Raw genomic sequence first — 16,370 nt, 5'->3', positions numbered from 1 at the left:
AGGTGATATTTAGCCTAAATTAATTTTTACAGACGTCCATATGAGAAACAATTACCGTCCGAATCGGGCTTTTGATGCGTTTAGAATAATTAGCCTATCCTAGTAGTTTTTCATTTTTAACAAAAATACAAGTTCGCATTTAAATGGAAATTAATTATTTTAATTTCATCATCGCAATGTAACGGCTTGTTAGAAGTTATATAGCCTACTCATTTAGATCTGAGAAACGTATTTCGAGTTCGAAAACTAGCATTTCCATTAAATTGTGTTTTAAAATATAGAACACTGAATATTAGACTATGATATTTATATCGACTTGGAAGCTTACCTTGTAGCGTTTCTGGATGAATCCCTGAAATTCTCTTTGAAAAGAATTCGTACAGCAGGATGTCAAACTCCTCCTCTGTTCTTTTATTTTACAATACTGATCCTTTGTTAATGAATAACTACACAGGAACAAGTCACTAATGCACTATTAACACTGTAGTAACTACTATTACCTAACAAGAAACTATGATTATTGATTTAGTAAGTAATAGCTCAGCTGAAACTGGTAGTTCACTATTAGCTAATCAATAACTACTATTTTTAAATATATATATATCCTGGAGAACTACTGTATACAGGTTCATAATTAATGTGAATTATGCATAATGTATAATTAATTCTAAAATGAAGATGATGGTAACCCACTAGTAATGACTCAAGAATTATCAAATTCTTTTAAAGGAACTACTAATTACTTGGATCATTATTCTAAAGATGCATCATAACTCCCTAATATTGACTGATGTCATTTTAAGCTTTTGAGATATATGTAAGGTTTTGGATAGTAATTATTCAGGTGTTACTACATCCTTCTGAAGAAACTATTAATTATTTGGATCAGTATTCTAAAGTGAAGATCACGGTAACCCACTAGTAATGATTTAAGTGTTACCAAATCTAGCAAAATTAATTACTAACCAAAACCTTACAAAAACCTTAAAAGCTTACAATGATTTCAGTAATTACTAGGGAGTTATCATGATCTTCACTTTAGACTACTGATCCAAATTATTAGTAATTCCTTTAGAAGGATGTAGTAACACCTGAATAATTATTATCCAATGCTTTACAACACTCTCAAAAGCTTACAATGATTTCAGTAATTACTAGGGAGTTATCATGATCTTCACTTTAGAATACTGATCCAAATTATTAGTAATTCCTTCTGAAGAATTTGGTAATACTTGAGTCATTACTAGTGGGTTACCATGACCTTTACTTTAGAATTAATTATACATTATGTATTACTCATATTAATTATGAACCTGTATACAGTAATTCTTAGTAGTTAGAATAGAGATGTAACATCTGCTTATGATCCTTGATGGTCATTGGGACTTCATGTCTTAAGAGACACGTTTAGCCTTTTGACATTTGCATATAATTCACAGCCTGGCCCCACATTCTACCTTTATATGGGTGCTTAATTGCCAGTGGTTGTCCCCCCACTGTCAAAAAGATGCTAAACAGAATTGACTATCTGTTCTCTCCATCGGACTTCAAACACATTCCAGAGAATAAATGACCCTCGATACCAGATACCAACTACCTCCACGAGTACAACACACATAACACACACGCATAGAGACATTTCCTTTATTTAGACCATAATTAATCAGTTACAAAGGTATCTGGTATTGGCATGTGTTGTTTGTGTGTTTCCTTATTATATTAGCCTAGTGACCACTCGTTATTTGTATTAGTAAGCTCTAAACACTCATATTCAGGTGTTTGAATGTATCTCTGGTTTAATATCTTTTAGATGTCTCTTCTCTCGATATCAAAATGATCTGCTCTTTATTTCTCAAACAATGATGCACACTGTGACCTCGTGAAATGCATCATACTATTCTTACGGTACTGTGGGAAGAATTACACCGGTCGAGCAGAACAGTCATAAAACATGCAAATGAGGTGTCAAATGAGACAAAGAAACACTTTCTGAAACTATGTGCCTTGTTATTGGTCAAACTGACCAAAATGGGTGTTACAGGATCCAGATAAAACTTCTCCCACACCCAAAAGGCGAGTTCTTCTCTTTACCTTCGGTGCCCTGGAGACACACATCACCGTGGAAACCTCGCGACTCTCCTTTCGGAGGGAGTCCGAGCTTCTGGTAGTTTTGAGCTCAGTAACTTTGGCGATTTAACTTCGGACCTGTGGCTGGAATGACGAAGCTTTCACTCCTAAAGGAATTCATCAAGAATCTATGCATTATACATGCAGTAGGACACTTTACTCAGCACCAACAAAACCAAGATGCAAGTAACCGCTTGTTAACTATTTAGATGCGCTTCTAGGCTTCAACCCCTTTTGATTAAGGTGATGTAATTCTTTGATGGTTCTAACAGATTGTGTTTAGCTGAAGTGCAAATCCTGCCATTATGCTCACTCTCTCTCTCTCTCTCTCTCTCTCTCCCTTCCATTGGCATCTATGTTTAATGTGTGTATGTTTGTGTTTAGTTCAATGTTACATGTTCTCCTGTAGTGTAGTTTAATAAACATTCATATGTATTCACACTTGGTTGTCTGTGTCTGCAGCTCACTGAGGTCACTTTAAAGTTCCGGTTTTGTTACATGCTAATGAGCAATGTATTAATAAGGAAATTATTTTTCGTGACCAGAGAAATAATTTTCCTTAGAGTCAATAGACGATTAAAACTGTCCGTACTGCGGACGAACAAATTATTTTATTGTACTATTAATGCTACAGTTAATTCCTGAAGATGAATATATAATTGATAACAACCCGTTATGATAAATTATGTTCATCTCACTTTGAGCGAATTTGTTACAAGGTGTATTTTTACTCTACATGCTAACAGAGATGTTTATGATTCATATGTAAAACAAAAGTTAATATCACATTTTGCTAAACATGTTTTTTACCGTTAGTTCTTTCTGCATGTTTAGGAATTAGTGATGTAGTCCAGAGTGAGAAATATATGACCAAGAGTCCATGCAGCAGGAGAAGAAATGCAGCAACCAATAGTTGGAGCCCTCATGGAGCAGCACACCAAGCAACCAGAGTCACACTGCACTCCAAACGCCACAGAGTCCAAAGGAGTGCAAACTCCAGGACCCCAAGAGGCAAACGGGAACCCTCGACGACTCGTCCACCACAGAGCCCGAAGGAGTGCAAAGCAGACCCCAAACGGCAAGCGCGAAAACCCATCAACGCAGTCCACCACGCCGCAAAACACTCCCGTAAGCGACACAGGCACTCCACCTGCAGCACCCTCACCACAAACACCGCCAGGTAGGCAGGCCGGCAGGTTCCAGTAGTCGGATGAAACACAGTTACAAAGCATCATAGTGGGCACACCACTTCTGCGCACCAACGAGAATCTGAAAAATGAATTGTTCAGTTGAAGTCTGAGTCCATTTATAAGTGTGTAGACGTAAAATCACATTTAAACAAGACAAAACAGACAAATATCCCGGTCTGAAGCGGCAGCCAAACGTACACAGCGTACTCACACCGGAAACTGAAACACAGAAAATAAGATCTTTATGCACGTAGGCATTGGAGGCAAGTGCAGTATCTTGCGGATTTATTCTGGAGCAGATGGACTGCTGAATACTTGCCTCAATTACAAGAACATCAAAAATGGTCTAAGACCCACAGAAACCTGCAGATAGGAGATGTGGTTCTCATAGTGGATCACTGTGCACCAAGAAACTCATGGATGATGTGCAGGATCATAAAGACTATGCCAGATTCAAATGGGACAGTAAGACGTGTTTGTTGCGAAGAACCAGACGAGGTTTGATCCATTTGCAGCTCTTTATTAAGGATAGTCCAACAGGCAGGGTCAATCAACAACAAACTGAGCAATAGGGGCAAGGCAGAGACAGAGTCAGAAAATCAGGCAGAATGTCGAGGCAGGCAGCGAGAATCAAAGTCCAGTAAACAAAACCAAATCGGGGCAGGCAGAGAACAATCAGTAACGTGAAACAGTCCAGGGTCAAGAGGTACAAACAAAACACGGGTAGTAACGCTCAGAACTGACAGCCAGGGCAAATCAAGACTTCGCAATGAGTGCGCATGTGAGTGCAGCTTATATGTGTGTGTGGTAATGAGGTGCAGGTGTGCGTGCAATCAGTCCCAGGTATGAGGCATTGTGGGAAATGGAGTTCAAGGGAAAACTAATATTCGGGCGATGGCTCCCTCTGGTGGTGCAAGGAAGGCGGTACAGGAACCTCCTCTGTAACAGTGTTGTGGTGAAAACAAAAACCAATGCATTAGAAAGACCTATTACTAAGCTTTGCTTGTTAGAAGAGACTGTTTAAATTTATATTTGTAACTGGAAACAAAAGCAAAATGGCTTTTATTCTCAGTGTTTCTGGCTCCATCAAAGTAACTGGTAATTGATGAAGGCCGGAATGTTAGAGCCATAATAGACATTATGCAAATATGAGAATATTGAAGTATTGTTAAAATTATTATTACTGCATTTGTATTTTTTTTTTATCTTCTTTAAGAATGTTTATATTGTTATTATATACTTTTATTATGTACTTGCTAACTGATGCGGTGAAGACGTCATATCCGAGTTAGTGGTGTAGCAAGCAAGAGAAGGGAGCAATACAGTTTTTGACCGTCGTTCCATATTGTATTGTTATGTAAAGTTAAAAGATTGTTCCTGCTTTGAAGTACAAATAAACGGGAATCAAAAAGGAATATAACGACTTGGATGAGTTCGTCGCGTCAGATTGGTTGCTTTAAACGAATGGTACATTTGCAAAACTTGTTTATTTCATCTTGCACAGTCCTGAAAGACGGTTCAAGCACAGAATCAAAAAGTGAGCACTTTTGAGAATCATATTATTTTTTAGATTTTGGCATCTTGAAGTCTCTAATTTTCTCTTAATTTACAGTACTAACACATCATTCACCCTTATCATGGCACAACAATATAACAAGAAGAAACTACAAAAGCGACAATGATTATAATGTAACATGTAACTTAAGTGATATGAACTTTGTTTGCAATTCTCCTTTTCACCCCTAAATGGATTTTATGTATGTTTATCTAGAAGTATAAACCCTATCGCTGCAGCACTTTATGGCCTAAATTACATGTACATCATCTAGTCATCTGCATCAACATCATCAAAATAGTCATCTGCTAAGCGAAGCATCTGCTGCAGACCGGTGAGCAGCAGGACGTCACACTTGAGCTCCAGCTCCAGCTCCTGACTGTAGTTCTTCACCGGTAACACACAAGACACCGGTACACCCAACCGAGAGCTCACCTCCTGCACCTGCAGACACAAAACAACACCTCACTCACTCTGAGTCCTGTAGCAACAGACCATCTGATCATGTGACCGCATCTCACCTTTGACTTGATGTAGGAGCTGAGATACATTTTGTAAAGGTCCTTCTCTACATTAGGACATGATTCATCTACTTTTGTCATCAAAACCATTTGGGGAATGCCTGAAATTGTATAAATAACCAACATTTTGCATAATATTTCACTTTTGGCTAATTGAGGTATTTGGGATGTGTCATAAGTAAATATAATTTATCCTTGAACATTGTTAGTTCTCTTACCCAGTAAGTTTATTTCTCTGCGTATTGAAGCAAGTTTTTCCTGTAGTTTGTCAGACATGAGGGAGATTTTGGTGGCATCTATCACGTACACCACACAGTGGATCTTCTCCTGTAGAGATGCAGGTCTGGATATCTTTTGCTCTTCGGGTTGAAACGGTGCTGTGGGGTTAAACTAAATCAAGAGGATTTAGCATGAAACAAACATCATTTCTACTTCAACCTTCATTCACTTTGGAGAAGAGTGCTCTTACTTTATAGCGGTCTGGTACGTGACCTTGAAGAATGCTGCTGATGTCCTCAATATCCAGTCCTGCACCTGATTGCTCCTCGAGTCCCATGGTGTCACACAACACAAATGGCAACGGCTTTCCTCCACGACCGTCTTTCACTGGATATGTGCGAAACTACCAACCAAGAAGAGAATCACATCAGGAGAAGTTCCTCAGACTGAAGAGAGACTTCTGTGGGAAACATTATGAATCCTGTTGAATCTGTACCTGTGTGGTGACACTAGTCCCTGCAGATCCTGAAATGGCTTTGTTGGTCACATGACCAGTGAAGATGGAGTTGATGGAGTTGAAGAAACTGGATTTTCCAGCACCTACAGGACCGATCATTAGGATTCGAGCACGCCTGACAGACCTCACCAGGGGTTTATATTTCCTGATCATTTCCATGAGCTTGTCTCTTTGTCTAAGAAATCACAACTTCATTATTTAAGATTAATGTATAAAGTCAGCAACAATGAAAGAACATTTGAGAGTAAACTTACATAGATGTCCACCGAATATTCCTCCATGGCTTCTCCTCCTGGCTTTCCCAGCAGTGATGTTTGGATAAATATTGAATAAGATTTTTAACTTCTTCTGAGTAAGGTTAACAATAGAGATTAAACAAGTACATTTTTAGAGACTGGACTTATATTTACTACATGACAGACACTTTTTCTGATACACTTACCGTCACTGACTTTGTAGACCTCACATTCAGTCAGCTCAGTATCATTCCCATACAGTCTTTTAGCATTGAAACTGTATGATTTACCCCCTTCTTTATACACAACTTCGCCATTGCGGCAAAAGTACAGCTGTTGGCCAAAGTTGGGCATTCCAGTATCATCATAACGTGCATAATATCCACTGTTAACTTTGCTGTAGACAGGGATCTTGCCTTGAAAGCTGAACAGGAAAGCTTCCCTATCGCTAATATACTGCCCGCTTTGAGAATAATCTACACTAGTGTAACCACCAAAGATATAGCCTGAATAGTTGTAGGCTACAAGTAAAGTAGGACCCTGACGGTCACATCTCCGATGGAAGGCAGAAGCTTGATATCCATGAACTGAAGCTTTGTAGAGAAGAGTCAGTTCCACATTCCCTAGCAGGCCACAGAGCCGCTCTCTTTGCTCTTCTGTCAAATTAGAATCGCGGGGCACAGTCCTTCTTTGCATCTTTAAGGCAAAACAAAACAGCATGCAAATATACATTTACATACAAATGAAAAATGTATTTCGTAGAAAAAAATATATATTTTGTTATCGTTTTACTAAATACACTGAAAAAAAGCTATATGATCTATAGAAACACTTTTCACTTATAAATTGCTAGAAAATGTTACAAGTGATTACAAAGAAACACCAAGCATTGAAATAAATGTGACATTTTTAAGTAAAAAGACTGAAATAGTATTTTCTTGTGAAATGTTCAGTAATCTTTGTTTTATTTACAACTTAGATTTTTTTTTAAATACAGTGTATTAATGGAAGCATTAACAGCTGAATTAAAAAATAAAAAGATCTTTGGTTAAAATTATGTAGATACTTAAAAGGTAGCAACACTTTACAATAAGGCTGTATAATCGCTTTATAATAGTTATCGCTTAAACTAACAATGAACTTACACAACATTTAGGGCTATAAATATTGGTCAATGTACATTAAGTATAGCCTATAGGCTACTTTTAACATTAAAAGATGGATATGTTAAAATTATTCATTACTGGCGAAGGTTGCGAAATGCAATGTGAAATGGGTAAGCCACGCTTCGACAGAAACGATCCGTTTAGCTGGAAATGAAACTGAAACCAGTGGCACGTCCAGCATAAAAAGGATAAATGGAATAAGCACGAGATTTTTGTGTTTTGTTTCGATTTTTAATCACTGTAATGCAATAATGTTTGTAAAAGATCTAGGCTATTATTAGATATTCTCGTTTGAAATCGATAGAATTACAGTAAAGTTTTTGCATTGTCTACTTTCAAAATACAACGAATTTTAAATATATTTATGATTTCTATATCAGCTTACCTTTGCAGCAGTAGGCTACTATCTTTGTGCAGGACTCAATGAAATAGCTTACTCTTCGTACACCTCAGTAGGACGTGAGCATCCTGCCTACCAAGAAAACGTTATGTAGGTAGAGTAGAGTGCCCCACTTTGCTCTACCTACATAACGTTTTCTTGGTAGACAGGATGCTGACGTCCTACTGAGGTGTACGAAGAGTAAGCTATTTCATTGAGTCCTGCACAAAGATAGTAGCCTACTGCTGCAAAGGTAAGCCCCCCCCCCCCCCCCCCCCCACCCTCACATGAATTTTCTGTGAAACAAAACTTAGATTTGTCTCGACTCTAGAATAATTAGCCTATCCTATTTTATTTTGGAGGGGGGGGGGGCTCTCTCTGACAAAATAATTTTCTTTATACATTTACAGCTAAACCAGATTATTAGCAGTTTTTGTAAATAGCAGTTTTTGTAAAAATAGCTATTGTTGATGCTGGCTAGCTAACTAGCCTAACTGCTGCTAACTTAAGGTAATTTTTAATATAATCCAAATATTTTTATTCAACTACCTGGTTTTGATCACATTTGATGGAATAGCCTAACTAACAAAAGATGTGATTTTCAGGTCAAATCTCAAAATTAGAATATCAACAACAAAAATGTATCTTGACTTCATCTAGTGGTTATTTAGGGGGAAACATTGTGGTGTTTTCACTCTAACATTACCTCAGTTAATAATCAAAGAAAATAAAAAGATTAAAATAAAAGCCTGATTGTAACGCACTCCTTCTCAAAGGTTAGTGTTGAGAAAATATCAGATGCTTAAACGGGGTTGGGAAGGTTACTTTTAAAATGTATTTTACTACAGATTGCAAAATAGGCTTACATGCTTTAAAACGTACTTTGTAACGTATTTCGTTAGATTACACGGGTTTTGTAACTTAATCCAAATAGCCTAATTGGATTACCAAAGGTACTATAGAGAAAAATGACTTCCACCAAACAGGACCTGGTTTTCCTCTGCATGATACTTTTCACAACAGCAGTTTTCAAATTAAGAAAATGTACACATCATCTGGTTCAAAAGTTTACACCCCCTGCTCTTAATGCTTTGTGTTTTCTTCTTGAGCATCAGGAATATTTTCAACTTTTGTAATAGTTATGAGTCTCTTAATTGTCCCATATTAGTGAAAAGAAACAGAAAAGAACTGTTCAGGGACAAGCAAGGGACTCATCAACAACTATTACAAAACATGAAAACATTCGTGGCTCATCTGACAGTTAAGATATGAACAATGTTTTTGTATAGGGCAGTTTTTATCAAATCAGTTATTTTGTCTTGTGGGGTGTATGTAAACAACTGTTAGGCCAATGTGAAATATTGTATTCAGGACAGGACAGTACAAAATAAAATGCAATTTATATGATCCCTCTCAATTTTAACTTTTAATTTAGCATTTTCTGCAAGAGGTATGAAACTTGCAGAACTGTAGCTCAGGATGCTTTCGGAGAGTGTCTATAATAGCCTAATAGCCTACTAATACCAATATTAACACTACTGCAACTACTACTACAACCCAGAGGAAAAATGTATTGCTCGGTGGTACATTTTCGGAGACAGACGTCTGCATTTATAAATGCAAGACATATTTTTAGAGTGTTTGCTCATCTGCAATATGTCTATATGTCAAATAGACATACAATTCCTTAGGAGAAATAGAAGTAAATGAGACTTGAGAAATATTTGAGGAAAAAAGGAGCCAAAACTGAGAATGTGGGATAAGAAACATAGAATATCTCTTTATTGTCTTGCTGCAATCTCTATCATCAAGACTCCAGGAGTATTTTAATCCTCAGAATTTGCTCTTTCTATGCTCAGGAAACTTAGATGTTCAAAAACCATAACGTTTTTGCTTGTTTAATAAAGTTCAATCACGTATTAAAACCAAACCAGATTCTCGTTTCTTGAATGAATCATTCAGTCCGACTCATGAGTCGATTCAAACGGTCATTTAAAAGATCCGACTCCTAAGAACGATTCGTTCGTTCACCGTTAATCAGGAGAGGTCTGTCGCCCAACAACAACATTTTAGTGCGGTAAACCAACAATGGGGACACGTGACGATGAATACGACTATTTATTTAAAGGTCAGTATTTTATAATGTATCAAAAATAAGAATAGACGTGTTTTGGTTTTCTTTATTATCAATGAAAACAGCAAGTTTCCTGATGACTGTGGCTAGCAGGGTTAACGTTAGCTGGAATGCTAGTTTACTGGCGTTAGCTATCGAAATATTAACCGGTGACTTTCAAAGAATCAAGTGCTGATAGTAGATTAATACATTTGAATAGTGAATATAATGATTTGCATCTTCCTTCTACAGTATGAAAAATGATAATGCAATTCGCTTATTTAGGTAGCATTATGTTAGCTAAGCAGCTAGATGGCTTCCAAACTAAAGTGAACTAAATAACCAGCTGTTTTAATGCAATCAGTTCATACCTAAACAACAAACAAAACATGTTCCGCTCACTTCAGCGGGGTTTGCTTCTATACCAAAAACGTCGAACAACGTCAACTTTTGTAGTCGTTTAGTAGCTATGTTTAATATTTTGTGTGGTTGCTAGGCCTTAGGAAACTTTTTTTTTTGTCGTTTATTACACAAGAGTCGCTTCTTGATGTTCAAACAGGCCGAATTTAGCCATTACTTGCAATTGGTAAGCATTTCTGTAGTTTTACAGTGGGTAATTTAGTTAAATCATTAAGCTGACACTTGAACTCTGTAATGTGAAATTGACAACTGTAGATGATCATGACGTCATTGTAAAACGTGTGGATATATCAAATTGCTTCAGTTGCATGTATATGTATCTTTGTGTTTCTATCTATCTATCTATCTATCTATCTATCTATATATATATATATATATATATATATATATATATATATATATATATATATATATATATATATATATATATATATATATATACGTTTTATATTATTTATAAGTTATATATTTAAAAGTTCCTTCCCACATCGGGTTGCTGTTTTTACACAGTGCCTTTAAAAAGACTTGCAACGGACACAGTATGAGCTGATTGATATTTTCTATGCCTTTCTCGTTCTTTATGTAATTTAGCTAGGCCTGTATTTTAGTTTTTATGGTGTCAAATTGATGGAGCGAAGGGGAAATGACGGTTCAAGTGTGTGTTGGTAGATTACGGCTTCTCTTTTATCTCTATGGCCTCGTCATGTAGATGTAACCGGGATGGATGGCTGACTTCTAGTGTGTTTCTGCTTTTCAAATGATGACATTGTATTTGCGCTTTGGATGCACACTTTGGTTTGTGGTTTACTTTCAAGGACTCACATGGTAGATTGTTTCTTTTCTGTGGCCTTCATTTCTTGCGGTGATGGCTATGATATCTTCCCTATGGATATAGTTTTTATAAGAGCAGCTGTGAAGCTGTATTGTTCAAACAGTCTGATGTTTTCTTGTGTTTTCTAGTGGTGCTCATTGGAGACTCTGGTGTGGGGAAGAGTAACCTGTTGTCCCGTTTCACTCGGAATGAGTTCAACCTGGAGAGCAAGAGCACCATTGGTGTGGAGTTCGCTACCCGCAGCATCCAAGTGGACAGCAAGACCATAAAGGCCCAGATCTGGGATACAGCAGGACAGGAACGCTACAGAGCCATCACATCAGCGTGAGTACATGAAGAAGTTATTAAATCTTAACCCAGAGTTCTGTGGTTGGGATGAAATTTTATACCAGAGTATGGCACTGTTAGGTCCTCAATGCGCAAGATTGAATGTCCTTTGTGTGGGCCATCTGGCTCACACCCGTCATCTCTATGGGCCAATTAATTCATACTCATCAGTCTGTTATGGGCCATTGGGTTCTCACATCTTCATTATTTATCATAATAACGCTATAAAAAATGTTAGGTATTGATCAAATTATTTTAAGTTAATTATTTATAGTATATTTGTTGTAGATTTATTAAATAAGATTATTTATTTACTTTTTAGAAATAATATGGAAAATATTATACTGTGACTAAAAGGTATACAAAATAAAAAGGGTTTTAAAACAAATTATGTGAAAGTAAGTTTATAGAATTATTATTGTGAAAAGTAATATAAATCTGTTTTTAATAATTTATCAATAGTAATTAAATGCATTAATTTTAGCATTATTGGTAAATTTTTTTAATTAATATGGAGTATAATTTAAATTGTTTAATAATAGGAGGATTTTTTAAAGGTATATCTTATACTATAACTATAGTATATACAGTAGTAGTATGATACCGTAAATTAAAAAAGTTTATAATTGATAATTCTATAAGTGATTTCATAGAGTAATTATTGATAATTTATTTGATGTATGGCCCATAATAGTATATTAGTTAATGATAAAATAATTAAATTATAGTATAATTACAGTATAATTAATAATAATACTTAATGTAAAAAAAAATTAAAATATCAAAATTGATTACAAGTAATTTCTTCTTCTTTTTTATCCACTGCGTCATTTAGTAAAGAATCATGGTTGAATCATTGTCAGAACAAATGTATTTATCTCTTTTAAATGAATGTAATTGTACTATATACTAGTGTTGTCAAAAGTACCGACCATGATACCATTCGGTACTGAAATTTTAAAAACGTTGCATCTATCAGCTGATCAGTCACCATCAGCGGATCCCTAATATATCTGCACATAGACGATCCGCTGATAGACGCGGCTTTAAAACGATACCCATGTGTTTATGTGCGAGCACTCGGTGAAGAGCGTGAAGCCAATCACAGTCATATCTGTTGAGTGTGTGAACACAATGACCAATCAGCGTTGAATCTGCTCAAATCGTAGTGGGAGATGGACATTTTTCCAATTTCAGTCCTGAATGGTATCGCGGTCGGTATTTTTGACACTAGTATATACATTTTTAGTATATATTTTACGGGGGTCTCTTTCACAGATACTACCGGGGTGCAGTTGGAGCTCTTTTGGTCTATGACATTGCAAAGCATCTGACTTACGAGAATGTGGAGCGCTGGCTGAAGGAGCTGCGGGATCATGCGGATAACAACATTGTCATCATGCTGGTGGGCAACAAGAGCGATTTGAGGCATCTCAGGGCCGTTCCCACTGATGAGGCCAGAGCTTTTGCAGGTAAGCATTTCCTCATGCATTTTCATGTTGTTTAGTGAGAGAAGATCTACCTGAGGTGTTAAATTATCTCTCATCCTGTGTTATACAGAGAAGAACAATCTCTCCTTCATCGAAACATCAGCTTTGGACTCCACAAACGTGGAGGAGGCATTTAAAAACATACTAACAGGTGGGTCCTGATCGTAATTAAAGTTACAGTCATATACGTATTTTCATAAGGCGATCTGATTGACTGACGGCTATGCTGGAGCAACAGCAGTGCTGCAATGCAATTGATCCACAATTCAGTTCAGCAATGCATGACGTCACCCATTTAAAGTAAATGAGAAACGTTTATGTGGATGCACCGTTAGCGAATTTTCAGTCAAATTTATTAGGCAAAAATCAGCTATTGCGTGAATGCTATTGAAATTACTGGATTTTATCAGAAAAGTCACTTTTAATCCAAGCAGATGAATGTGGTGGATCCATGTGACTCAAAAACAAACTCATACACACTGCAAAATTTTCATATGTGAATTTCATGTTGAAATAACTGGATTTTGCCCACAAAAATCCATTTAACTAATCAAACTAATCCAGAAAATGTACCACGTGACCAATATGAAACAGTTGTGAAATATCTGAAGGGAAATATTTCGCCCTCATGCAAAATTTCTGTTTGCTTGGATTCTTATTAAAATTGCTGGATTTTGCCAGTAGATTTTGCCTGGAAAACGTCAATACAAGTCGACGAATTCTGCGAATCCATGTGACTAACTTGAACCTGTTGCATAATCTGCTTGGGAATTCTTTTTGCCAAGACAGAGAATTTGCTGTTTGACCAACACACATCTGTTGCAAAATTTATAAGGGGACATTTTCGCACCTTACTACATTCCCATTGTGTGCTAAATGTCTCTTAACATGTAACGTCTCTTTTCGTTACAGAAATATATCGTATCGTATCACAGAAGCAGATTGCTGACAGGTCCATGCACGACGAGTCTCCCGGCAACAACGTAGTGGACATCAGCGTGCCGCCCACTACTGATGGTTTAAAGGGCAACAAATTTCAGTGCTGTCAGAACCTGTGACCCAACTTCCCCCGGCTCTACTCCCACCCTTGGGCTTCAGTTCCCCTTTATTTATCTCGGCTTTGCTCCTGTGTGTTGTGCTATGGCTACAGCTCTTTCCTATTTTTACCTCGTTGTGATTTCCACGCTAATTCTAGAGATACCTAAAGATTCACTTAGAAGCGTGAATCTCTAGGTAACATTCCTTTTCCTTGTTTTTTTTTTTTCTTCTTTCTTTACTATTATCCACTGTCTGAATTCACGTTTTCCTCGGAAGTGATAATTTGGGCGCTGATCGTGTGATCCGCTCCTATGGAAAAGGGATGGTGAGGGATCAGTGTGTCTTCGGCTTCCTCTGATGGTTATTCTCTGGGATCCACACTAAACACCTGCCGTCTGTTGAGCCAGATCCCTGACTTGGGATAAAAGGGCAAGTTTTTTTTGGAAAAAAAACTAAATTGGATTAGTCTTGGATCGCGCGGATATTAAAGGAGGGCTGCTGTCATCTTTATTTCAATTTGTAAACATTTCACGCATCACACCTCTAGTCCTATCCTGCAATATTTTACGCCAGGGCTGACGGGTGTGAAGTTGTGTAATTTGATCAGTGTGTTCAGATTGCCGTATATATAGCAGTTATTTAATGAATTGAGAAATTATTCAAATAACAGTTTTATATATATATATGTATGTAAACTATTCATTGCATTGCTGAGGTATTATAGCTCTTCAGTGGGAAAATGCAATGGTGCCCAGTGTTTTAGATGGTCAGTTGTTTCACCGGTCTGTGAAAGTCTATATATTTGATTGTTTGACTAAGTCATACGGCTAGTTTGGAAATGCCTTATGTTTTCCCATACTGTGATTAAGATGCCTTTTTCGAGTGTTATGTGACATTTACACATCCATGAAGTCACAACAGCAGTTTTGCCTTTTATCAGGTTACTTTAAAATGGAAAATAAACCAAATTACTGTCACAATTGCAGTTGTGGTTTTTATTTTTGGACTCCATATTGCACAATATGACATGTATGTCTAAATCTGTTCCTAGAATAAGTGTCTTGTGCCACATGGTTGCTATGACTCAAGCGATTTATTTAGTTTCCATGTCACAAGCTCTTTAAAGGAATATGCCATGTTAAGTACATACATTTGATGAGTGTTTGGGTACACATAAAGACTGATGTCTTATAGCAAGAGTGTTTTTTTGGGGGGGTTTTTTTGGTCAGGAAAACAAACATAGGATTCCAGATTTTAATCTAGGATTTAGTAAAATTACTTAAAAAATAAATAAAAATAAAATTATATTTCTATTTTCAAAATAAGTGACAAAAAAACTGAAAATAAAACTTCAAATCCTAAAAATACAAAAGAAGGGAATTAATTTGCTTGAACACAAAATTAAAAACTTCAAATATATGTTTTTTTTTTGGTTATAGATGACTTTTCTTAAACGGTTAAAAATAAAAGACAAAAGTATTTAAGCACACCAGTGAAAATTAAATTTAAATGATTAGGTTAGGCATAATCTTTTTCAATTTGTTAGCTTTTAAAAAATGATTAAACATTTAGTGATGTTCTTAGTTTGATATAAATGAGAAAAAAGGGGAGAAATTTATAGAAAATTAAAACTAAATATTACGACATTCAAAACCTGATTTTGTTCACAGTAGCAAAATATGGCATATTAAAGAAAACAAATTAAATTTCTTAATTTGGTCAAAATGACAAAAAATAGGGATTAAAAGTGCAATTTATTAATATGCACAAAATTGAAATATTAAATTAAGTCACATTCTTAATCTGCTAAGGGCATGCATTTTCACAAAATTATGATTATGATTTCACAAAATTATCATTATTTAAAAAATAACTATTTTTCAGATTACACTTCTAAAACAATTTACTAGGAAGAAATAAAGTGTGAATAAAAGTGTATCTTAGGCTACGCACAAAACTGAAATATTACACTACGTTACGCATAAATGTGCACATTTTGTTCAGTATCGGTAAAAATAAAAAACTAAATAGGCAAGTATTTAAGTTAAAACGATATTTAAAAATCAACCCATATTAACATCACAACGCCTAAAGACTCACATGAGCAGCGAACAGTCCTTAGAAATAACAACAAAAGGCACTTCTCGGATGAGGGCTATTCACGAAAGCTGTTTAGGAAAATTCCGAAGCAGCGCAGCGTCGAGAAGCGCCTCCCTCTACGCTCTTACCGTACACGGCGC

General features: G+C 36.3%; 2 protein-coding genes across 3 annotated transcripts; one reads left to right on the top strand and one right to left on the bottom strand.

The window, feature by feature from the left end:
- Nucleotides 1–3,819: 3,819 nt before the first annotated feature.
- On the bottom strand, nucleotides 3,820–8,182 carry LOC306874724 (interferon-induced protein 44-like). 2 transcript variants are annotated; one of them, XM_079424939.1, is made up of 8 exons: nucleotides 7,917–8,182; nucleotides 6,572–7,061; nucleotides 6,384–6,477; nucleotides 6,109–6,304; nucleotides 5,863–6,015; nucleotides 5,612–5,783; nucleotides 5,394–5,494; nucleotides 3,820–5,316 (listed from the first exon to the last, which is right to left on the bottom strand). In XM_079424939.1, the coding sequence occupies exons 2-8, from the start codon at nucleotides 7,059–7,061 to the stop codon at nucleotides 5,143–5,145; spliced, it is 1,380 nt and encodes a 459-aa protein (XP_079281065.1). In that variant the 5' UTR covers nucleotides 7,917–8,182; the 3' UTR covers nucleotides 3,820–5,142. The 2 variants fall into 2 exon arrangements, with proteins under 2 accessions (XP_079281065.1, XP_079281066.1); XM_079424940.1 differs by having other exon boundaries at nucleotides 6,384–6,421; nucleotides 7,917–8,069.
- A 1,731-nt stretch (nucleotides 8,183–9,913) lies between these two features.
- Nucleotides 9,914–15,114, top strand: LOC306874723 (ras-related protein Rab-11B-like). The gene is made up of 5 exons (XM_079424938.1): nucleotides 9,914–10,038; nucleotides 11,404–11,599; nucleotides 12,881–13,074; nucleotides 13,163–13,243; nucleotides 14,005–15,114. Exons 1-5 carry the CDS (start codon nucleotides 9,999–10,001, stop codon nucleotides 14,148–14,150), a joined length of 657 nt encoding a protein of 218 aa, XP_079281064.1. The 5' UTR covers nucleotides 9,914–9,998; the 3' UTR covers nucleotides 14,151–15,114.
- The last annotated feature ends 1,256 nt before the right edge of the window (nucleotides 15,115–16,370 follow it).

This window comes from Barbus barbus, assembly GCF_936440315.1.
Source record: "Barbus barbus genome assembly, chromosome: 9".
NCBI classification, from domain to species: domain Eukaryota; kingdom Metazoa; phylum Chordata; class Actinopteri; order Cypriniformes; family Cyprinidae; genus Barbus; species Barbus barbus.
This window is presented reverse-complemented; position numbering and strand designations above follow the sequence as displayed.

Coding starts and splice junctions, on each gene's coding strand:
- LOC306874724 (XM_079424939.1), bottom strand. CDS start 7,061: ATGCAAAGAAGGACTGTGCCCCGCGATTCTAATTTGACAGAAGAGCAA. Junction 6,305..6,383: donor AATATTCGGTGGACATCTAT/GTAAGTTTACTC, acceptor GTGATTTCTTAG/ACAAAGAGACAAGCTCATGG. Junction 5,495..5,611: donor CAGAGAAATAAACTTACTGG/GTAAGAGAACTA, acceptor ATACAATTTCAG/GCATTCCCCAAATGGTTTTG.
- LOC306874723 (XM_079424938.1), top strand. CDS start 9,999: ATGGGGACACGTGACGATGAATACGACTATTTATTTAAAG. Junction 11,600..12,880: donor TACAGAGCCATCACATCAGC/GTGAGTACATGA, acceptor TCTCTTTCACAG/ATACTACCGGGGTGCAGTTG. Junction 13,075..13,162: donor TGAGGCCAGAGCTTTTGCAG/GTAAGCATTTCC, acceptor TGTGTTATACAG/AGAAGAACAATCTCTCCTTC.